Source organism: Falco rusticolus, chromosome 9 (assembly GCF_015220075.1).
Source record: "Falco rusticolus isolate bFalRus1 chromosome 9, bFalRus1.pri, whole genome shotgun sequence".
NCBI classification, from domain to species: domain Eukaryota; kingdom Metazoa; phylum Chordata; class Aves; order Falconiformes; family Falconidae; genus Falco; species Falco rusticolus.
In genome coordinates, this window is record NC_051195.1 from 3,114,340 (window position 1) to 3,139,056 (window position 24,717).

Sequence of the window (24,717 nt, forward strand, 5' to 3'; positions counted from 1 at the left end):
TCCAATGCAGAGGAGAAAAATGACTGTTTCCCCAGGAATACCAGATCCCATGTCAAAAAGTAAAAATAAATAAATAAATATATAAACAGATAAATAAATCCATTAAGTGGGTCAGAAATCCCTAAGTTTCTATGAAATATTTTGTGACAAAGCTAAGCAAGTACATGAACAGAATGTCAAGTAACCAGATAAAAAAGATTTTCACATGCTGTTGGACAAGCCATAGATTGTTTGTATTTTTTTTTTTTTTTTAATAACTATGTTTTCTTCTCAGCCTTTCTGCAAATAAACTTTGCTATACATTTGTTAGGGAGAGCGATGCAGCAAAACATCAAGCAATAAAGAAGAAGCAATCTGTGCCGATTTCCAGGTGGCTGGTCAAAGACATTAGAAGTTTCTGGAGAGAATTCTGGATGCTGATTAAAACCCCACAACAGTCACAGGTTTCCTTTACATCATACCAGCCGCTCTTCTCTCCTGTGTTACTACACGTAGAGGAGAAAAATGCCTGGGCTGAAATGTCCTTGGGGGAAAAAAATGGTGATGCTACAGTCCTGGGGGATGCCGATGGAAAAGTCCATGTGTTCCAGTGTGTGCCTTTGCCCATGGAAAAATCCACGAGCATTTAAGACATTAGAACTTTATGCAATTATTTTATTCTGTGTTAAGTGGAAAATAGGAATCGATATTTATTGTGCACTTCACAGTCCTGTGTTTAGCTCCAAAAAGGCTTTACGTTTGATAGCCAGAGAGACTATATGTCGACAAACATATGGACTGTGCATGTTACAGACACATTATGAAGCAGATTATTTTGTGAAATAGCTGAGAGCTTCAGGAATTTTTTCGAAATGCCTAACACCACTATGCAATTGTAAATTAAGTGACTAAATTATTTGAGATTATAATTTCAAACAGGGTTTCTATATTAGAAAGTCTTTTGTACTTGCTTCTAAGAGTGTGTGATTTATATTGCAATCTATAATTTATTTTGCAATAGTACATATCTCTATTGATTTTCATAATTAGTATTATTGCAATGTTTTGATTTTGTTTGTAACATTTGCATATGTTTACTTGAAATTTCTTTGAGCCAGTACAGCCACATGTTATACAGCCCTGTCCTGCAGTGGCAGAGAACTGGAAAAACACTCTTGCAAAGACTTCAGCTCAGCAATTTTTATAGTAAGATGTCCTCAGGGTACTGATTTAAACTTATTCCCAGAACAGGTCCCGTGAAGGACTATACTTGTCTGCAGCAAGCAGGTACAGACCATTCCTATCCATCTCTAATGCATTGCCTCTGCACACAGAAATGGGGATTGACATGCTTTTTGCCTCAGATTTTAGCTAGAAAAGTATGTATTGATGTGATTACCTTGGAAAGCACAGTTTTTCAGTCCTCCTCCCCTTTTCTTCTGCACTGAAGAGCAGCCAGCTTCTGGGAGAGTACGGCTGGGAGCTCATGACTTTTGAAGCGCCGTTCAGTCGGCTGCAGGCTCAGTGATGATGGAAAATTCTAAGATTTCAGTAGTGGTAGCGTTAATCTGGACTTTCATTGCTTAGCAAATAATTTAAGAGAAATCATTACAATGAGAAAGTAAATTAGAAAAAGCACTGACATAGAAAAACGTCAGATGAGATGTAAAGGATGCTTTGTCCCAAACTCAGGTAAAGCATGTGGTAGTGACATGCTTTTTAAATATTTGCATTGCCTTGGTTTACATTTCTTTGTGCAGCTTACCATTATCAATAGCCTGAGCTTGAGACTGTGCTGAATACACTAATTCCAACAAAAAAGAATTCACAATAATAATAATAATAATAATAAAAGGTGCAAAAGAATGTCCACAAAGATCGATTTGAAAGTATAGTGGTAATAATGATCTCAATTATTGTAGGAAGCCGTGAAAAATGAAGGCATTTCACACAGTAACTGAATGAAGTGGGCAGACAGCAGAACACACTACCTGGCACGGCAGTCATAAAGTGTTCACGACTTTTAATTACATTGCTGAATGTCTGCTTTCACAACAAGTTTGTGACAGAGTCGGCCATACAAAAACCTGCGGGTACACAAAAGTCTGTGGCCGTTCGCAGACATGAAAATGAGACTTCCAGACAGCCGTCCATGAGCTGAGAGCTACTGCCAGCTCTTTGCTGTAGTAACAGGAATATGTCTAGAAATGTCGAAAGGTCTTTATTGCCGTCTGTAGCATCTCCCAAGTCAATTCGCACAGCAGATGAGGAAGACGTGGAGAAACAAGGCCGAGACTGCAGCGCAGTATCTCACCCCTTCCAGTATTACATTCTGAGATGCTGAGAACAACGAGGATAGAAACGATGGGTAAAATAAGTGGGTTTAGGAAAAGCTCCTATCTGCTTTCTGCGGCAGTTAACGATCAAGAGATTATTCGCACGTGAGAGTGAGTTAAGGCGCAAATGTCCTAAACCAGCTTTGGATGGAAGTGCTGTCGTGGCGTGACGATGCCAGCGGTGCCAGGGCTGGAGCCTGCAGCTACTGAGGCCACATGGGGGACGCTGCAAAGGGCAGCACCCTGAGAGCCAGGAGGGACGGGGTTTCACTGCCAGCTGATGAAATCTTGTCCTAGTACTGCTGTTACTTGTTATCTCACTGCAGTGTGCCCAGGAAACCCAACCAGGCGTGAGAACCAGGCTGCACTTTGCCTTATAAGAAATAAGAAAAACTGTCCCTAGCTGTGCCTGATTTTTTTTTCTTTTTTTTTTCTTTTTTTTTCTTTTTTTTTTTTTCAGGATATCTCTTAAGCCATTCCTGTCAGCACACTCTCCTGAGAAAGGACCTGTCAAAAAACAGGTGTCCCCAGAAACGAAGCACTGCATGAACATTGATCATAATAGTAATTATTTTGCAGTTTGAAGAGGAATGTTTTCAGCGTCAGACAACTGTGGATAATGGTCCTTTTCCTGCCAGCTTTCACCAAAGGTCACAACAAACCCTGCGTAGCTCATGTCTGCATGACAGGATCTCCCTTCCTGGGAGATATTTCTCAGTACCAATGAGTGAAATGCCATGGGATATCGCGAATGAAGACAGAAAAGGAACTTAATCTCACTGAAGAGATAAATCTCCCTCATCCAGATGTCACACAACAAGGAAGAAGCCTGGTCAGTCAAAACTGTGTGGTTGTTTTTATAAATGGCTTTCTGCACCCAGCAAAGCTTCCTCTCCTGACACTTGCGTGATGGACTCACAACCTCTCCTTCCCTCTCGGAATGCTAGCAGCCCTCCTCCAGGACAGCTCACCTTTTTGCGCGGAAGGGTCTGTGCTTTGCAACCGTTCAGTAATTTTTTGCCTGGCTGGGAAATGCTTTCCCATAGCTCCCTATTTTTACTAGGGTAGCATGCAGGTGCAAAACCACTAGAAATGGGTATGGAGTGGAAAACTCCAATTCCTTCTTTATTTTTCATACTCCTGCTTTCCCTCTGCAATCTGTTGCTCTGCCTGAGCCATTACCCGCCTTTGTACAGCTGCTCTTGAAATGTCACAGATCTGTTGCTCTGGAGCAGACACCAGTGTTCTTCATGGATTATTGGAGGGACAGATGGCCTCGGAGTGAGCTCTGCTCAGTCCCACCAGTGCTGGTGAGGGTTTTCCCCAGGAGTGCAGATCCAGACAGTGCTTGCTAAATGTGCGGAGACCGAGTAAACCACGTGCCTCCTGCCATGGACCATCCTGCTCCCCCTCGGCCCATGCCTACATCTCCTTGCACCCGGGTGGTGCTGGCGTGCTCAGACCCTGGGCACTCTGGGACCACCGAAGCTGCTTTAATATGTACCATCAGTTTCAAGCTGATGGAAAAGAGGAAGGATTAGGTGACATCATTGACGGTTATGGAGTGTAACGGTTAAAGGCCCTTTCCCTGCCTCTACCAGAGCCTTTACAGCCACTGTTTTTTTCAGACATAACATGCAAAGTGGTATTTTCACAGTGCTGGGGCAGGCGGCTCTGAGCTGGGCACGAGCAGTTCATGCATTGGTGTATGTCTGTGCAAGAGCACCCTGAGCCAGGAATTTCTCTCACTGAGGTTAATGTGAAAACCTCTTCTGATTTCGGTCATGTAGAGTTAAAACACGTAGGCGGTATTTATCCAGTTTGTAATGAGTGATCGCACAGGTGTGTCTTCTGACTGCATTCAAAACTGGGTGGCAAACGATGTCAGGAGCATCAGCTTGCAGGGCTGCGATGTTAACAACAATACCAAGGATACCAAAAGCAAAGTGGAAATAATTCACATGCACTAACTGCCTGGGACAGCAAAAATGGCAAGAAAAACATCAAATTTCTAGAGGTTTAAAACGCTGGTGGCAACAATGCATATATAACCATTTGGTCTGATTCCCAGAAAGACACACTTGTTCCTCCTGACTGGGTGTTGAGTAAGAAACACACTTTGGGGATGCAGCCTGAAACATGACAATTGGTCAGAGCTGCTTCATTGCTTTAAACAGACAATATTTGTTTATATAAAGGTCTAAGTAAAATGTTGTCTCTGCAAGCTGAGTCAAGTGCTACTCAACAGGTTCCGAATCTCTTGAGCAAGTGGAGACGCAGTCCATGTGACACAGACAAATGTGAAGTGCAGTGCAGACAGAGTATAAAACTGATCAAATGGGGTGCAAAATGAAGAAAACAGAACTAAAATAAATCTTAAGGCTACTATCTGGGCAAAATGTCTCTAAAGGGGAAAGCTTCAAAAATGATGGGATGCAGTCCATACCTCAGGATGGGACTATTTAGGATATGGTAACTGCCTGGTGTTGCCATTAATATCAAAGCATGCACATGCAATAGCAGCATGTAGGCACAGGTATAAATATTTCTTGGGGAAATATTTTAAAATTTTGCTATACAGGATGAAGGTTTCTAAAACATTGATCCAGCTAAGCTGGCATGGTCTCATTTTCAGCACCGACTATTTACATATGATAAATAACTCATTCCTCTGAATCCTTCCTAATAAATAAATAAGTACTCTTGAAAAAAGGATTATTTTCATGTAGCTAGAGAAAGGTGTTTTGATTGCTTATGGATTTTTTGAAGTGCTTTAGATCTTCCTTTAAATTTGCTCCTTATGTTCCAGGAACAAAGATGATTGTCAGGTTTGATGCCCAGCCTTGCAGCAGAAGGCCATAGAGAAGCATATTCCGGTTTTGGTGTGCAATTTAAGAGCCAACTTGAAGATTCAAAACTACCTTAAGACTCTTAACTAATCAAGGCATAATATATGTAGGTTAAAACTGAAATAGATCTACACTTTCTTGAAAGCATGTATCGGTGCATACCCTAAAAAGAAAATACCAAAAAGAAAAAGCAGAAAGGAAATAATATGAAAAATAACTGCTACACCCCCTCTCCCATGACTTGAAAGTCAGAAATTCAGATCAGTTATGAGCAACCTAATAGCTATGAGGCAATCCATTAAAACCACGGACAGGAAACAACAGATAATAATGAAGTAGAAGAGGTTGAGATGATCAACAGTCTCCTCCTCCCATCTCTTGATATTAATTACTTTTCTGGTTGTACAACAGGAAGCCTACTTTTTTTATATGACCTGTTTCAGCATATGAGGCTCACCAACATTCACCTGTGGCAAAGGGGCTTCCAGAGGGGTTGCAGCAGCTCTGCCTGCATTGGTGATGCTTCCCAAATTGGAGTTCTGGTAAATGAAAACAAAAATGTCATTTTTATTTTAAAAAAAAAATAATCTATTGATGCAAATACAACATTTCATGACTTATCTTCTGCTTATTAATTTAAGGATAATTTTTCTTCCCAAAACCTTACTGCAAGTCACTGACAGGTTTTGGGTTTTTTTTTAAATTTTAATTAATTTAATCTGAGCATCAAGAAAAGATGAGAAAATGCTATGCTGGTCATGGGCATGTGAAGGTCCCATTTCATTCAAGGCAACAGAAAATAGAAATGTTGAGACATAAAAGCCTCCCTTCGATGACAGACTTTGGAAGCATGCGGTAATAGCCAGGTGAAACGATTCAGGGCACACAGCTCATTTATAACCTCTGTCCAAGGCTGTCACGGCGCGGAAAGCTTGGGGCACTGTGGAGACACACACCAGTATATTGGCAAATGTCGAATCTATCATCCAGAAAAAGAGAGGAGGAAGAGTCAGAGAGGCTCTGTGGAGGTCTGGCTGGGACAAGGAGAAAAAGGTCTTCCCGGGACATTATCTTACTGTGTCGCTTCGTACCATCCATGTTTCTGAGAGGTGTCAGAAACGATCTCAGCAGCGAATGCAGTGGGGCTCTCCGTTTCCTCTGGAATGGTGTTCCTAATTGTCAGCAAAGTCTGTTTCACTCTTCATCAGCTCCGCGCACAGCAGCGAGGGTTTAGAGAAACTCCACTGCGGTCAAAGTTTCACCGAAATCAAGGTGAAAGGCAATCTGATTTCAGAGGAAGCGAGCACAGAAAGTGCTGCTGGAAGATCCAAGTGCGGTTCTCAGGGAGAGAAGAGTCAAAGTAAGAACATCACCTATTTACTCAGGAACAGAGTGATTTTACTAAGCTGTTCAATACAATCCAAAAATGTGCCACTGAAAGCACCTTTCAGGTTAAAGACTACCTTTTTGGTTGTTTGCCCTTCAGGGACCGCTGACCGAAACGCTGGTTTTCAGACCTCGCACGTACAACTTCAATGGCAAACCAGAGCAACAGCCATTGATTTTATTTGCCCACACATTTAAATAGGAATATGTAGATACAGTCTGTACCTACATATAGATTTGTAGATATATCTACACTGTCAGCCCTCATCAGTCCGATACTGCAGCATGCAAAATCTCCATGCAGGACCTGATTTAATGCCAGGAAGATCCTGCAGCCCCTCATACCTCTTCCAGTGCCACCAGTAAATTTTGCAAATGATGACCTTGTGGCTCAGATATTCAGAAGTTTTCTTGGTGAATATTACAACAGAGTAAGCTATGGTGATGCTATCCAGGGCTAATGCTTATGAAAGGCAGAAAACCAGTATCGACAATAAAGAATTTTGGTGGCGAGGGGTGGAAAGACTGTTAATATTCAAAGCATATGTACATTGAAAATTAAAATAAATGCAATTCTTGCCATTATACACTTTGAGACTTTTCTTTTTTTTTCTCCCTTGCAGCTGAAGAATTAAAAAGTGCTCTTACATGCAGTAGGGATAAAAACACATTTAGTACAGATGTTAAAAGAAAGCGTATCAGTGAACTGCGAAGTGATTATGTTGTACCCCTGGGCAATAAAGCTGTCATAAAATTTCAAAACAAGATATGAGAATCTAGGACAGTTCTGTTGTTGGGTCACAATGTTTGCTTTGCAGTCACATCCTCCATTTTCTAGTTATAAATTAAATTGCGACATTTCTAGTATCAATTCCTCCACTGTCACCAAAAATATGCACAAAATCCTGTATAGATTTAAGAAGCAGAGGGGAGATTGTAACAGCAGAACATGGATGTAGGTCAAAACTAGTCATGGAATAAGTAAAATGGGGGAACATGAGACCTTTGGGCTTTTGCTCAAACCCAGACGTCTTCAACTAATTTACTTGTTATAAACAAAATCTGAAGTTTCGTTTCTGTTATCCACCTAGACACCCACAGAAGTGTAGGGGTATTGATTAATAAAGCCATTTTAGGCACAGGAGATGCACTAGAGAGAGGTTCCTCCAGAAGGCAATTTTAAACATCTAATGCTGAACCATCCCCTGGAGAAGCCCATTCTGCTCCTCTCCGGGAGGAAGGAGGGGGGGGGAGGGGGAAGGGGGGGGAAAAAAAAAAAGAAAAAAAAAAGGGAAAAAAACCAGAAGCAGCGCAAAGCCAAACAACAAATGAACCAAACCAAACAAAAATACTTGCAAGGCTCTTGGTCACATTCCAACGGGGAAGAGAAAATTGTGAAAGTCATCTCTGCAACTGGAAAGTGTTTTTTTTCCTACAGTTATACAGCAGTGACAGTCTTTGGGATTGATTCAATTTCTCCATGTTTAATAGAGTAAGTGCAGCATCAAAACACCATATTTACAAGCTGGACACACCGCAAGAGGAGTGAAATAGCACCAGCAAACCCCCACAATCAGGTTTTATTAATAACTAGAATGGGGTCAAGGAGGACTAAGACAGAGTTGCCACCAAGTGCCCCAGCCATCACCAAGGCAGCCAGTCAAGCACAGTGAAATGGCTATAGGGAGCACTTGAAGGCATCACACCCCCACCCCCCACCCCACACCTCCAAAATATCTATGATACACAATGAACTTGCAAAGTCAGCAGAAATAGAGCTAATCCTGTAGCGGAGAGGGTAATTTCAAAAGGTAATTGATGTCTTTTTAACCTAGAACTGTCAAACTGTATTGAGAATAATAGAGCCTGACAAGTCTAAAGTTAAAAGAGAAACTGTAAGATTGATGTGCTTCAGGTCCTGAATTTTAACGCTAAGTTGGCATTGGACTTTTATCAGGCTGGTTATCAGACAAATATTTCCCAGTAAATAAAAAAAACAAAGGAAAAACGGTCTAATGCTTAGAGCAAACCCTAAAATACTCAAAATCCAGCGTCTTCCCTTTACATTTGTCAGAATGGTTGAATCCCATTTCTCTTAACAGGTACAATGGGCTTGATAAGAGCAGCGTGTTGGGAAGTGGAGGTCATCTAGAATGATAAAATCAAATCTGTTCAAGTGAAAACGCTTTTAAATTTACCTTATACTTATGTTACTGCATTGCCAGCTTCTCTGTGCTGCAGAGAGGCAGAAGCAGAGCTCCACGTTGAGAATTTAAGGGCTAAAAGCCTTGATTCAGTGGAAAAGAGACAGGAAAACTCACAGAAAGCCATAGAAACTGGAGACCATAACAAAAGCAAGGAGTGGGATGTGAAGCTACAGAGAATGGAAGTGTCACCTTTGCTTACATCCCTGCTAATTCAGCTCCTCAGGTCGGGCGTATGTTCTCCCTCCCTGTGTGTTCACCTTCAGAAGGAAAAAAAGGGAGTGATGACCAATCCTGGGAAGTTTTGGGGGTGCATGGGATGAACTAGGGAAAGGATCTGATTTTCAAAGGGCTGAACGTCCTACAGCCCTACGCATCCCAGCGTTCAGACTGCAAAATGCACAGACTTCTCTTTCTCTAAATCCTTCTCATTTATGAAATGGTCACTAAAGGTTTTAAAAAAAACCTTACAGGCATTAAATAAAAAAAAACAAACAACAAACCAACCAAATCTAGGCTAAAATAGAGCTTTAGGAATAACAAAGTAATGAAAAACTCCATCAACTTCAGGAGGCCAAGATCTTAACATGCACATCACCCACACAGTACTTTGCTGCATCCACCTCATTTTAGTGAGGTCTGAGGACCAAAGTTGTGTAAGAGAATGGCATGATGGAAGATGTAGAAAGTTTAAGCAGCAAGATAGCTAAAGTGTTCCTCAGAGAACTGAAATGGCACTAGTTAAATCCACAGCTTTTATTTGCAATATAGAAGATACGCATACCTATGTCATCAAAATCTAAATACCACAGTTGGAGGTTTTTGTTTCAATGGGCTAACTTAGAGAAAGTGAAAAAAACCCACCCAAACCCACAGCTAGCTGTAATCCTGTGTATCAATTCACAGGCAAATAACGCAAGACTCAGTTGCCAATACCAATTTCACAATAACTTTAAAAGTTTAGCTCCCATTTACCCAAGCACCTGTTAGGTTTGAAACTGAGCAGAAAGAAGAAATAAAACCACTAGTTTTTTGGGGGGAATATTATCTAGAACACTCAGGTGGTAGTTTCTATAATACAAGTAAAAACCAGACCTCCTTAGTGGTGTTTCCTAATGAAAATGTCCATAATCCTTGACCCTCCCCCTGCATTTAGTTGTAATACTTGATATTCAAAACACAATTACCTATCTCGGAGCTGTAATTTCAGTATTTCTAATGCTAAGTAAAAAGAAACACCTTGTTAGCACATTCCTACCACAGCCCTTATTTTAAGTATTGCGATTTTAAACACCGACCACCCTATGATGGTGGGAACTTCAGGCAGGCGATCCCATGAAGCCTGCACCAACTGACTGGCAATGAGCTGACCTGTTCCTTTTCAAAAGAGGCGCTTCAAAGGAGACAATTTTTCTCTCTGAAACAAATTCAGGGGAAAATAGCTGGATACCAATTTCTAGGGAGGAACAAAAGGCAATGAACACTGTTTTCTCTAAGAATGTGCCTCATACCAGTTACGGTTTGTTCAGCTTCTCTGTGTGCAAGAAGATTCTGCAAGCAGCTCACAATTTAAATGATAGAGTGATTTATTGGCTGACACGCAGGGAATACAGCTCGCATTTGAAAAGCCCCTTAGCTAAGCAATGGTATGGCCATTATCCCCGATAGAGCAACCAGATCCTCGATGCTGCTGAGTAGCCCTCACTCCTCAGCACCAACACCTGGGTGGCATCAGTGTCCTGAGCGACTGACGCGCCAACCAATGCCCCACTGAAGCTCAATTCCCTTCCCTGTTCTTTCTTTTTATTATTATTGGTTTTTTTTTTCCTTTAGGGTTTTATACTTTTCCATGCAAACCTTTTTTCTTCTTGAATGCTGTCCCGTCTCAGAAACCCTGCCCCAGAGCCTGGCTCCCCAGGCGACCAGCAGCTGAGCCCAAGGAGGGACAGGAGGCTGCGGCAGGGGTAGAGACACAGGATTACCCAGCAGAAGAGAAAGGGGGCAAAAATGTACAGAATGTATTTGAAATACTTAATAGCACATATAGTCCACTGAATTGCCCAAACTCCTCTTTATGTGCAGCAGATGATACATTAATTATTTTATAGATAATTTCTGACCCATCATCATGATACAGCCAAATGCTTGAAAGATCATGATGATTAAAGGCTTTGGATGGTGCACTCACACCTTTTCCAGCTCATTATAAATGAGAGGAACAGCACTCTGGCAGAAATCCTGCAAAACAAATGAAATTTTAACTTAAAGCACCTTACAGTTTCAACTTCCCCATCTGAAAAGTATATCCAGAGGTTAGGAAACAGACATACGTTTGCCAGCTACTTTTTGCTACCCACTCTTAATTAACAGCCTTTCCTTCCCAGTCCCCCTTTGCCCATCCTTCCCAACTGCCCTACGCAATGCACGGGTACCACAGCACCGCGTGGGGAGCTGCCAAATGCTCACATCATTTCTCAGCAAATGCAACAGGAGCACGTGCTCTACTTTTTCCCCTAGCTCTGCTCTTGCCTGAAGGTGCCTTCCTCTGCTCCATCATTTTGTTTTAAGAGAGAAGAGAAATGCAAATGACATACATTTTATAGCTTGACTACAGGTAAATTATCTGGCAAAATAGGTAAGTGCTTGGCTTTCTTCCCTTTCATTTTTCTTATCATGAAAATAAAATGCAACAGGCATCCTGATTTATTATTATCAGCACAGTGTAATGCAAGTATCATTTGATAACGTATATGCTTGCATAAAACCTTGCCTGAATAACAAAACCCCCTTTCATCCCGTTTGAGGTTCCTCCTGAACCTCTTCCCCGCCAACTATGGCAGGTCTTTGCCAGGAAAAAATTTCCTACAGACCCACATCTTCACTGGGAGAGTCCCCACGGCTTCTGGGCCATGCCCAAGCTGGGAGGTACCATTCCCAAATCTGATGAAGGCTCCAGCATGGGGCTGTGCTGTGAACTCAGCCCTTCCTTTGGGGCAAGAGGGGCTCGTGGGGATGATGTATGGCACGGCACGGCAGCCAGCAAAAGCAGAGCCAGGCACAGACAGCTCACCCCGTGGAAACCCAAACATCCCCATGCTCTTGCCCATAGGATAACAGGGGTGGGTGAAACCGCACCAAAAGTGCGCATCCTCATTTTTATGAAACACACTTTTCAGTTGTACCCTTTTAAATTCTTCCGCTCGTTAAATAACAGAAATCAAGGAGGGAAAGGATGGAGAAGGAGAAGAGAAAAAAGAGCATCTTAAATGCGAACATCAGTATTTAAAAAAAAAAAAGTAAGCCAGGCTCTTGCTCCCACACGGGGCTTTGCGGTCATTGGTCACTTCCAATTAGCTCGTACCACCGGCTGATGCTTGCTGTCAGCCAGAAACAAGGAGCGCTGGAGAAAAATAACTTCCATGCAGAGACTTCAGGGGGGTTTTATTGGTACTACAATGACCTGCAGGGAAGGAAAGCATCCCTGCTGAACTTGGGTAACTCTGCATTAGATAATGCTGCCAGAGCTTGGCACAGCTCTGGGTGCAGCAGAAAGCAGCCCGCTCCTGCCAGGGTGAGGTCCCCGCCTTGGGATCATCTTCTCCCCACTAACACTGAGTCCTTGTTACTTGTCCTGCTGCTACACTGGAAGAGCCTCGTAGGCACCCAGCAGACAGGAGGGAAGAATCACGGGTGGAACACAGCAGAAGTGTTGCGGGGATGGGGATGGGTGTGGAAGTCAGCCCTGCTCTTGTGCACAAAGTGCCAAGAGAAACCCATCCCAGCCTGAACTGGAATCCAGGGGCAAACAACTCAGGAGGTGAAGAAACAAGGAAGAGAATCAAACCACTGAGGATTATAATGAAATGGTAATGTCTAATGAGGTGCATCGTGAGACACATCTGCTGAAAGCGCGGTGGTGGCCATGGGTGGCTTCTGCCCAGCCACGGTCTGTTCCACGGACCTCAGCCTCCACACTGCAACATACAGTTCTTTCAGAGGACTTCCAGTTTTTCCTTACCGTCTGGCAGGCATATCGATTCTATTCCATTTGCTTTCCCTGTTTGGGCTGCAAACCCGGAGGGAAGACGTGTGTTTGCCTGAACCCACGGGCACGTCCCCCCTGGCAGGAGCGGGCACTCAGGACGGGGGGAGAGGGCAGGCGCATCCTGCACCTCTGCTTCCCCAGGGCCGGGGCTGCCCCGTAGCGCTTGGCACGGCTGCAGCTCAGCCTGACGCAGTCACTCGAAGCTCTCCTGCAGCTGCTGAGAAAAAGGATGACGTTTCTTGCTGCCTTATCCAGGATTTAAATGCATTCCCCAAGAAAAAGGACAGACACACGACGTGCTGCCAGCTGCCTGCAGAGCACCAGCATTTCCTCCCTGAACGACCTCCGTGCCCGCAGCAGCCCCCACGGGCACCCCGCATGCTGTGCAGGGTGTAAACACCCCCCTTCAGAATCGCGGTGCTCGTCCCTCCCGTGCCCCGCCAGCTCCTCGCTTCCACACCCAGCGTGGGGGCACGCGCGCTGCTCACCCCCAGCCCAGCGAGGGCCAAAGCACCTAGCAGGATGCTTTTGTTGCAAATTCCATTAACTCATCAGTTTGGTTTACTGAATCAAACAAGACTGAAAACTCTATCAGCTGCCACTTTATTTTGGCAAGCTTTCTCCTTCCCCAAGGCCGGGGGGGGTTCAGCTCCCCAGTGCTCGGGGCAGTCCAGCTCTTCCACACACAATCATCGTTTAGCTTCCAATTACCTCAATGTGTCTGCAGCCAAGGCAAAAGCAGCCTGGTTCTCCAGTATGCCCAAATTATTATTTTTTTTTGTTTTCAACGAAAACACTTTCTAATGTAAAATGGTTCTCAATAAAGCCAATCTGCAGTTAAACCAGAGCTTCATCAACCACGGGGTACAAAGCATCAAGAATTGAGACAGATCTTCATCTAGAACTGACTTACCTTCACTCAAAACTGACTTTTAAAACTATACCAAACTTTATGATTGTTTACACTCGCAATTTGGGCAAGAAATGTTAATTTCTTGCGTAAAAGTCCTTTATTTTAACTAAAATAAAAAAAAAACAGTTCACTTTGTATACCCGACTGATACCAACAGTAATTTTGTCTGAATAACTCTTGAATGAAAAGTAGTTATCAAGGCAAGACCGATATGTGCTTAACAATGATTTATTTTAAAAAATAAGTTTATAATACTATAGTCTTAATAGTGTACAGCAGGAAGAAACTAAGCTTTTATGGCAAGACTCCTCCTTAATTCTACCAACACATTAGAAAAGCAATCTCACTCCCTTCAGCAGAAGTATTACCAAGAAAAATAATAATGCAATACAGGAATGATGCATGCAAGTGCTATGGGCATAAACTCAGTACTGGCCTGGCAGTTCTGTTACCCTGAGGATGCTCAATGCATAGCTTTATGTAGATTAAGCATTAGGAAAAGGATGCTAGTTTTTGCCTGCAGTGATACTGGCGAAGGGATGACTTCAGGGGTGATGTGGCAGAGCCGAGCTGTAACTTGGGATTTAGCCCCTGGTGTCTCCTTTCTGCTTTTGAAGAATAGAGGCGCAAACACTGTGAGAGCAATACTCCACTTGCTGTCAAACAGAACTTCACCTTTTCCAGGTCTTTTAGGAGGCCTGGCCTACCTTAAGACAAGATTTCTACTATTGACACTACACAAACACCACGTCCCCAGAAAACCTCACGCCGGAGAAAAGAAATTAATTTTCCCAAAGCCACTTTTCTATCACCGTGCCAGGAGCCCCACAGAGCAGCTGCAACAGGAACAAACACCGATTTCTCTCCTGATGCTTCTGATGCGAGTTTCAGAAGTGCTCTGCCTCTTCCCAAGGGTTATTGTGTTCGTACTCGTAGTCGTGTCCCCGAGTGCCTGTTCAGACATGGCACGTGATGCAGAAGGGTGGTTCAGCACAAAAGGATGCTGTCACCTTCCACAGACCTCCGTTCACCTCCACAGGGACCATGGGGTCAGTAATTAAAGACAGAACCTACCTCTCTTAAACAAAATATAACTTCTCGTTCCAGTTCCTTGCTATTGTTTCCTTCTGAGGAACAAGTTCACAATAACATGCTGCACAGAAGACCAATGACAACAAATATATTTGCCAACTGCACACAGTAATAAAATCATGGAAGGAATTTTATAACCAGTAGACTGAGATATTACTGACAGCCAGATCCCAACGTGATTTAAAACTATCTCAGGACAGGCCTCCCATAACACTATTAAGAAGTAGATAACTATCTCATCTTTTGAAAGAATTTTAATTTCGAAATTTTTAAAACTATGGTTGATTTATTTAGATCTTTTCTCTGAGAGGTTTCGGGTACATGTGATCAAAATGCAGGAAAACACATGTAATTTTCAGAGAAACAATCATTTTGGCTCAGAGCGAACTTCCTGCACTTGGTGATGACTTCTTTTGCTACAACACGCTTCCCAAACCAACATTCATAATGTTAAACTAAACGTTAAGAAGTGTTTTAAATGGCATAATTCATACTAATCTGAAGCATTTTGCCTAGACCAAAGCTGGTGGGGTTGTTTTACCTCTCAAACTGTTACACTTCTACATTGGTTGCTTGCAATTCAACACAGGACACATGTCAAACTGCTTTAAAATGGTGCCCAGTTTAAAAAAAAACTATTTGCTTCCACAGGCTGCTTAATATTCTGCCAAGATTTTTTTTTCCAGTCGAGATGTTTTTTGTAGTTCATTTTCTTGGTTCTCCACTGTCAGTGCAGTGGTCGGTCATTGTTCATAGGAATGATGGAGAAAGGAAACTCAATTTAAATTGTGATTATGGTGCTGAGGAAATGTAAGCACAGCCACAGGAAAATAAGGTTGGAGAATAAATATAAAACTTGGAAGAAGCCAACAACAGAAGCACACACAACAAATGCTTTATCTAGAGGAAAACAGTGTAATGTTGAGTTTTATCTACACTTTCTCTTTATGAAGGACTCCCTCACATGTTGATGGCACCATATATTCCCCTCTGATGCAAACCGGCAGCAGGCCACAGCTGCCAGCAACAGCAGAACCAGCATCTTTTCAAGCATCTGTTAAGCAGCTAGATCTCCTGGTCTGGAAATGTGTGACAGACAGACAGTGCTTATTCTTGGTTATAATGAGGACAATCAGAGGCTCCAAGGTTTTTCATACAATCACCCAAAAGAACACGGGGGCAGGCAACCAGGCATTGGTCATAGTGAGGACACTTCTGTCGCAACAGACAAAGTGCAAGGCAGCGCGCACCAAGCAGACACTGCCCAAAAGCCTTTTAAGAGGTGTGTATTAGGAATCGTTTGACAAACAAGAAGATTCAAACCATTTGGATTTCTGGCGTTGTAAGGGAGAAAAAAACAGCTGAAAAATGGAAATGGGAGCGTCTACCAAGGAGGCTAAATTCCAGGAGAACTTGTTGATATGGGCATCCTTAGGGAAATCTCCCTTGGGCTCCAACTCAGAGAAAGATTCATAATAATAATTTGCAAATGTCTGTAAATAAAGCAAATTAAACATAAGCTGTGAAGGATGTAAATTTTCATCCCTGAATCTGTAGCATTAATATGCTATGGCCAACGTCCCTCTGTTTAGTTCCCCAGCTCTGCAAGGGTTTGGGCTGCAAAACACAGAAGTTCAACAGCATCAGAGCCAAAGTGTGGAACGAAAAGCTGAGTAAATGGCCAAACCAGTATGGATTCAACCTAAAATAGCAACACTTCACCGCTCATAAAATCTCTGCAAGTTTGGGACGGCAGACAGGGAGTCTGGGTAGCAATGAATCTGAGATAGTCGACTTGGATTTTGAAAACCCTACATCAAGGTACAGCTGTAACAAGATGGTGTTAAGGAATGGAAACCACTGGGCTAAACACAGCATGAGATTGAATGCAGTCACCATCCCAACTTGGTCTCATAAGGGGGTCAGTACATGTCCTCAATACATTGGTCCAGAGCCAGCTTGGTTAGATGTGAAATGAGTTATTTAATTCGGCAACTTTGCATTAAAGTGTTAGAATACAATACCGCACACACTGGAAATGGAAAAAAAAAAAAAAAAAAAAAAGTCTGTCATTTGATAGAGAAACCTAATTTACAGTAATTATTCATGTCTGCAGAATACATATGACAAAACTGAAGGAAATTTAAAATCCTATAAATAGCCTCACTGGAGAGCAGCTGGTTAGATCCCATACAATAACCAAGTATTTATACCAATCCACACGTTTCTGCATCACCAAGAAGGAGGCAATTGCAAGCCTGAAATTCAGTTTAGATCCATGAAAAGTACAAAAGGAGAGTGAAAGGAAATTGAAATGTCAGAGCAGCTGGACCTCACGTTTCCCATTACTGCGTTAACACTGAAAGCTGAGGATAAAGGAAAACCCCAAATTTCAGTGTTCACCATCACTCAAGTGCTTGGTCTTTTTTTCACAGGCCTGTTCCACACGTGCTACAATTTATGGCTTCGTCACAAGGTAAGGTGGAGATGCAAACTGAAAAACCCCTTACTCAGTTTGTGCAGAGGGATGCAGGCAGCTGCAGCCTGGCCCCCTGCCCTGTGGTAGCATGAAACCTGGACACCTTCACCACCCATCCTCCCCGGAGACCTGCTCCAACTCAGGCTGTCCCCAAGCTCTAGTCTACGCGTGCACCCTGAGCATCTAGCATTAGATTTAAATACATTGAGCAAAGCGCTGGCAATTTATCAGTGTGGCATCTCGAAGGATGCAGTAACAGGAAGCAAACAACCAGAAAGGCATGCTGCATTTACTTTAATAAAAAAAAAAAGAAAGAGAAAAAAAAAGAAAATAAAAGAAACATTTTTCTTGCAAGAGAACACAAAGGACTTAAGAGACTCATGATGGGGCAACAGGAAGAAGCTGGACAAGGCATCGTACATGCTTCCACTAATGGCTGCAAGGCAGTGGAAACGGAAAGTGCAGCCTGCTCCCCAGCAGCGTGTGCTTCTGACAGTTACAAACGGTGACAGCAGCGTCTCTGTGAAACACAGCAAATGCCCACGTAACCTAACAGGCCCTGGAAAAAGTTTCTGCCTTACCTTCCTCTACCTTCAGCTTGGGGATAAAATACTTTCGTTATAGAATCATAATCATTTAGGTTGGAAAAGACCTTTAAGATCAAGTCCAACCATTAACCAAACACTGCCAAGCCCACTGCTAGCCCGTGTCCCCAAGCACCGCATCTACACGTCTTGTAAACACCTCCAGGGGTGGTGACCCCACCACCTCCCTGGGCAGCCCGTGCCAGGGCTCGCCGTTTTGTTCCAAACGGGTTACAATGCTATTCCAAAGCCCAATGCAGGACGGTAATTGCCAGATCAGAAAACGACAACTCCTGTTACACCATCCACTGTCAAAGTCTGCTTTACATGTATTTAAACGTCAAACTAGCTGTAGCCCTTGTAATTTTTCTGCTTACTTCACCTGATTGTGCCAAATATGTACACAAGAAATTACTAGTTTATCCAAAGAACCTTTACTAAAAATAGGTAATTGTGAACATCCACCACAGGACAACAGACATTAACAACATTACGTCGAACTTCTGCCATAGAATGGTCCCCCAAAAGACCCTAAGAATCAACAAGGAAGATGTCTAATGTGAAGGAAGATGGTGAATATCTCAACTAGTTAATGAAGTGAGATTTTTTTTTCAATAAAAAATGTGTTTAAATGTGTGTGCATGTATACACGTGTGTACACTCACATAAATCTCTTATAAATTAAACATATATATGTGCAGTGCAAACTTTTTCACAATTTTTTCTGCAAAGTCACATATCACAGACATCTATGGTAAAGAAATATACCTATCTTAAGACAAAACAATTTAAAAACATTTTTATACTCAGATTTTGTGATATCATCAGAGACATTTCAGTAATCGTAAATGTCAATTATGGAAACAAGCTTAAGAACTGACCTTTGCATTGAGCTTCCCACTGAAAATAAATTTGATTAAAAAACCAAAAAAACAGTGCCCAAAAAATCTTTTGTGGTTTTGCATGGGACTGATGGGAATTGACGTGTGCACCTGCAAAAACTACCCTCTTGCTCCCAAGCTAAGACTCAGACAAATGGCATTAAGGGCTTCTCCTTTTTATACTGGCACTGTTAGTTAACTTTCACTAATAAACTCAAGCTAACTTTCAAGAAGCAAAAATTACTGGCCATTGAAAATCTGTTTTCTCATACTATCCACAAACTTGAAACCTCTGAATTTCTTCTTTCAGGAAAATTTGTGTTGCAAAGCCTTGTGGTGTTGCTCTCACATCGGAGTGAAGGGATGGCACTGAAGGGAGGTTGATCTCTGAACAGTAGCACTTGTCTTAAATGGTGGAAACCTGGCCCCTGTGGATCCTGCTAATGCCCTGGCCAAGGTCTACTATGGAAGACATGGAGCAGTCACCTGTCCTAGAAGCTTTCTTTCAGCATCCTCCTGTAGCAGAAATATTGATTTGAATGAAGTCTTGGTGTGGAGGCACCAGGAGTGCTGGCAGGAGGATAAAGCAGTGGCAACTGGACAGGTCATCCCAGTCCCACCATATCCACAGGCAGCTACACAAACAATTGAGTTGCAAAAAGAAAAAGGCTCATTGAGGCCATTGAGGGATGACGGTGGGAAGATGAAGAGCAGAACTGGAACTGTACAGCATCCTCACCAGGCAGAGAGACAACAGACATCAAATACATCCGAGTGCTGCCTAACGAATTCCCATAGGAACAGGACAGACTGAAGAAACACCAGGTCATAGCCACCACCAACTCCCAAAGGGAACCAAGGCATATCCAACACGAAGCATGTGTTCACCAACCTCAGAACAGCACAGAGCCAGGATGCAGACTTCACAGCAGGCACCTCTTGTCTTCTACAGGACCGCAAGCAACCCCGGACCCATTACTTGGACACATGTGCCTCGATTCTGGCGAAGATGTCAAAATGATAGCGTAAGTGTAAGTGATACCACTTTGGTTACAGTCAAATAAACTTATTTTCCTGTATCGTCTTGTACTGAGCTCTTCTGCATTAGCTCAACTTTGCTGCAAACAATGTCACAAGAAATTCACACCGCATTGGGACGCTCTGATAGAACAGCACTGGAGTACAAAGGGAGCGAGAATACCACAGGAAAAATAACAGCCTGTGCAGGATTGTTCACTGTTTAGAGACTGTAACTGAATCAGTTTCTGGATTTGCTGAAGTGTGTTTTTACACTTTGAGGAGGGTAATGATTCGTTCTGGCTGGGTTTTAGACAAGTTACAGCCTAGAAGCTGTTAGATTGTAAAAATGGTGACAGTTTGGGTTTGAAAGAAAATCTGACAGTCTGATTTTTCAATTCTCAGTCTCAGCTTGCATATTTGCAAAACATAGAGATGAGATTTAGAGTTTGTACTGCAAGACCAATTTGAAAGTGCAGCTCTTGTTTGAGGATCCTTGCAAGGCTAAATTATAACACCGGCATGAGCACAGGAATTCGACAAGGATGTGTGAAAACAAAAACATTATCAGAAATACAATTTACAATCATCCAGTTAAAGGCCCATGTGAAAGCTTCTTCCTATCCTTCTATCCTTTAGAAAGTAAATGGAAGAGAAAAGAGTAAAACTCACCAGCATCCCAGTGTAATCTCCCGTGCAGTAACAAGAGCAGTCTCTACAGCAATTTTCAATTAAATGAAAGACTTACAGAATTAAAGTTGTAATAACATTATTGATTGTCTATGGAGAGAATATCTGATCGAGTGTAGCTAAAAATCCTTCCCAGCTTGTTTCTCTTGAACAGAGATTATACGAATAACAAAACAAATAGGGAATTGTAGGACAATAGCCAACAGTAAATTCTGAGACACTCTAGTAGCTGATGTTACCTCACATTGCAAGAAAAAGTGTGTTTGTTTGATCCAAAGTGATACAATGCTTTAAGGCAAAACTATGAGAATATATAATTGACCACTTGAGCCACTTTTTATGAGAATGGTCACCTTTCTGCCTTTGTAACAACATTATTGTTTTACTGCTGGGTAAGTCATGCTTCTCCCTGCTGCTTGCATCATGTAGTAGCTACTTGAGGTAGAAAATATTACTCAAAACTCATCTGTTTTCTGAAGTGTTAAGCAACAGATAACTTAAAGATAAGTAAGCTATCATTGTGAATATTGGCAGCATACAAAGCTGGATGTTCCTAATGCTGACTTGTGTTTTATCTCAGTACTACACATACATGAGGAGCAAGCTTACCAGTATGATGAAAGACTTCAGCCTTACCATGGGGTCCCTCAAAATTGTTCAGGAAGAGGAAAAAAAAAAAAAAAAAAAAAAGTAACCCTCTATAGAGTGCTACAGTTCACGAATTTCTGCAGTAAGAATCAAAAATACCAAGGAAATGTATTCATTTTATTAGACAAGTTTTTTAAATAATGTTTTATTTTTTGAGTCAGTGGTATATTTCAGAACAATCTACCTTTAGAGTAAAAAGATTGTAGATAGTAAAAAACAAGTGTGATGACAATAAGAAACAGTAAAGTATAAAGTTAGTTTCCTTCCTCCCTCCCGACACCCCGTCCCATCATTGTCCAATATTTCTCAGAGCCTAATATCTGGAAAACAAATTGCTTTTTTTTTTTACACTTTCAGCAATTAGGAAATTAAAAATACCTAAGGCATTCTTTGCAGGTACATTAATTCATTATTACATAAAAAGCAGGCACCATAAAAATTAAAACATTCTAAAAACCATCATATATACAAACGCTGTACAGAATGATGGCACAAGGAAAAAGTGACTCCATTCAGTTCATCCTAATCCACATGAAATATTACACATTAAAAAAGAAAAGAAAAAGCTCTTCCCACTCCTGTACTCAACTGCTGGGTTCAGAACGACCAGGAGTCTCCTATCTGCCTACTCCGTTTCTTTTCCTATATGCTCGTGCCCGTCAGCAGCTAAAAGGCTTCCTTGCTTCACCCATTGATCAACACCCAGAAGAATGGCCAACTGAATGAAAATGGAAATGACTGATCACCAACAACTAATTTTACAAAGCCCATTAGCAATCAGTTTATTTGTAATACAGAACAATTAAAGAGAAGGCACATCTCACAAATAAGCTGCGCCTGATGTTTAGCCCTGGGCAGAACTGTTATTTGGGGAAATCCTACAGCAGCTTCTCCTTACTGTGAAGCCTACTGCAACGTGCACAGAATTCAATGTGAATATCATCATTGATTCCTATATACACTGAGATTAGGTACAAAATACTCAGCTCATTTTAAACTCCATAGCTATCTAAATGCTTTAGGTACAAAATATTCAACTCTCAATTTAATCTCCACAGCTACCTATGTGCCTGAAGTTATTCAGAAGAAGCAGGGAGAAGGTTTAGGAAGAGGGCAGTGTCAGTTGATGAACGCCTCCCAGTCGCAGGTAGAAATCCAGATTTCTTTCACGTTATAGGAGGGAATAACCCCAGAGAGAGGTGTGATGTAGTGTTGTTTCCGACACACGGCTAGAAATGGATTTCTTACGGAGTTAGAGTCATTGCACTAAATGTTAGATACGCACGCCTGAATGAGGTAAACTTTATATGCCATAAAATACTTAGGGAAATGAATTGTTACAGCTTTATCTTTGGAAAAAATGCTTCCTTCTTCACTGAACAATCCCAGAGTCAACAGATGTTTGCTTCCGAGTTGTCTTTGGAGGCGGAGGTGGGGGAGTCTTGCTGGGGAGCGGGGGCGGCAGGTGCTGAAAGAAACCAATTTTGATAGACTATGTTAGCAATGAATGGATTTTTGAAATATTTGCTGTTTCATATGTAACTCTGACTCGTAAAAGCTTTTCCATAGAATGTGCTACCATGAATACTGAATGCCTTTGGCCATTAGCTTATAATATAACTTTTACTTTTGACAATGAAAAAGTCTCTTAAGGGTTCATGATTAATTAGCTCAGTATTTCAGGAAAAATCTTTTGAAAGCACTGGAGAAGTTTATAATTCCCCACTTTATATCATGATAGGATATTGATTTCTGGGTCTGTATCGATTGCCCTCAGCTTCTATGCACTACAGAGCTTAAAAGCCAAGTTGAAGCAACATCTTCATTGCTTTTCCATTATTTTTGTAGTCTGCACATTTAGAACACAAATAATTAAAAAAAAAAAAAAGGAAACCATTTAAAGAGGTAAGTAACTTGCAATCTACTATTACACATTCAATTATAACTAAAATATTCAAAACAGAAATCCAGACTGTTCAAATATACATATTTTAAATCACTTCATATATCATACAACAGAACAAGAGTACCCTTGGCTAGATTCACCGTCTAATTGGAGAAATTAAAAAAGTCATTATGGAAATTAAGACTTTTTTCATAATGTTCAATCATATATATGATAAAATCTGTTCCAGAAAGAGCTTGAGAACAGTGCAGTTTGCTGGGACACTTTGCAGTCATGGTTTCTGCAGCATTTTGGCCACGCAGACATTACAGTTTCCCTGTCAGTGCACTGAGGCTGTACTCTGTGTCTCAGCTCATAAATGCTGCTTTGGTTTTGTTTTTTTCTTACATTCTTCCCCTGCTCACCCAGCCACTGCCTTTTGTTTTCCTCCAAGCATATTGATGCTTTTTCTTTTTCACTTCTCTGCATCTCAGCCTACCTGTCCTGCCTTACCCACCCCATACTAAACCGCTGGCTCCACGCGCTGACACTTAAAACCTGTCAACACGCACCGACTCTGCCAGACTCCCTTGATCGCCCCTACAAGAACAGCTCAAACATCTGAAATGCCCCGGTGTTACATTGCACGTACTGCTTGGACAAAATAACTGATCTCTCAATCACCATAAGAAAACGGTATAGGAGGTATACAATATATATGATAAACCACGTGAAAGTGCCTAAGAAACATGACAGTTCCTTTTAAAAGATGTCCAAAGCTGCTGTTCAAAAAGAAGAGGAGTTCAGGGTGATGCGGGGACATTTCAGTCTTTCCTCTGCTGTGAGGCAGAAGAAGTCCGGAGAGTCTCCTAACGCTCCTGCAATCTAGTGACTGGGAGTTTTCAGAGATGTGTAATAGAAGGAGAAAACTATCTTCAAGGTACTGAACGCCATCTTCAAAGCAGGTTTTAAGACAGCATGAAGTTATAACCCCAGATACCAGATAGTTTTACTAACGACAGACTAAACAGAAAGGTAAGACTGCACAGTGGCACAGCCAAGAAGGCTGGATTTTTGCTGGAACATCCTTACTGGAAAGCAATCCTTTCCAGTCTGTTTTACTACTTTCCTCGTTCCTCCTGGCTCTCCCCCATGGCAAACAAACAGGGATCACAAACCATCGCCAGGTAAGCCCTGCCCTAAGCTTGTCTCTCCGTTTGCCATGGCGAAGACTGTGCACTCTCCATTCCCCCAGCCCCTCCAGCAGCACCACCAAAGCAGGGACATGCGCACTCTCACCTGCCTCCTCGGACACCAAACACTTTCTGAGTTAGCAACTCAGAAATCAATTGGTTTTAATTTGCTACTGAATGAGAAACTCTGGACCAAGGCAAGGCACGGCAGCGTGGGAGTGCCCTGCCTGGGAAGCTGCATTCCCCTTTCTGCCAGGGGAAGCCTCCTGCTCACCGACGAGCATATTTGAACATATTTGGAACATACCTGGCAATGAAGACTTCCGTGGTCAAATTCTGGTTAAAGCTTATCCTAGCTCTTTTGAAGAAACAACCAGGTTATGAAAAGGTTTGAGTCTCAAAAGAGCGCTGCTGCTTGAAATGTGTGCTTCAAGAAAACCCTGCTGAGTAAGCAGCATTCATTTTCCAGAGCAGGCTCTAACCCATGCACTATTCATTCCTGACTTACAATGGACCACAATGATCTCCAAGTCAGA

General features: G+C 42.1%; 1 protein-coding gene across 2 annotated transcripts in view; it reads right to left on the reverse strand.

Annotated features, from left to right (window-relative positions):
• Positions 1–21,232: 21,232 nt before the first annotated feature.
• The window catches only part of DOCK1 (dedicator of cytokinesis 1), a 319,129-nt gene continuing 315,644 nt past the window's right edge, over positions 21,233–24,717 (reverse strand). For both annotated transcript variants that reach the window (XM_037399460.1, XM_037399459.1), the window contains exon 52: positions 21,233–22,571. In XM_037399460.1, the coding sequence (XP_037255357.1) occupies positions 22,476–22,571 (96 nt within the window). In that variant the 3' untranslated portion in view covers positions 21,233–22,475. The remainder of the gene's footprint in view (positions 22,572–24,717) is intronic.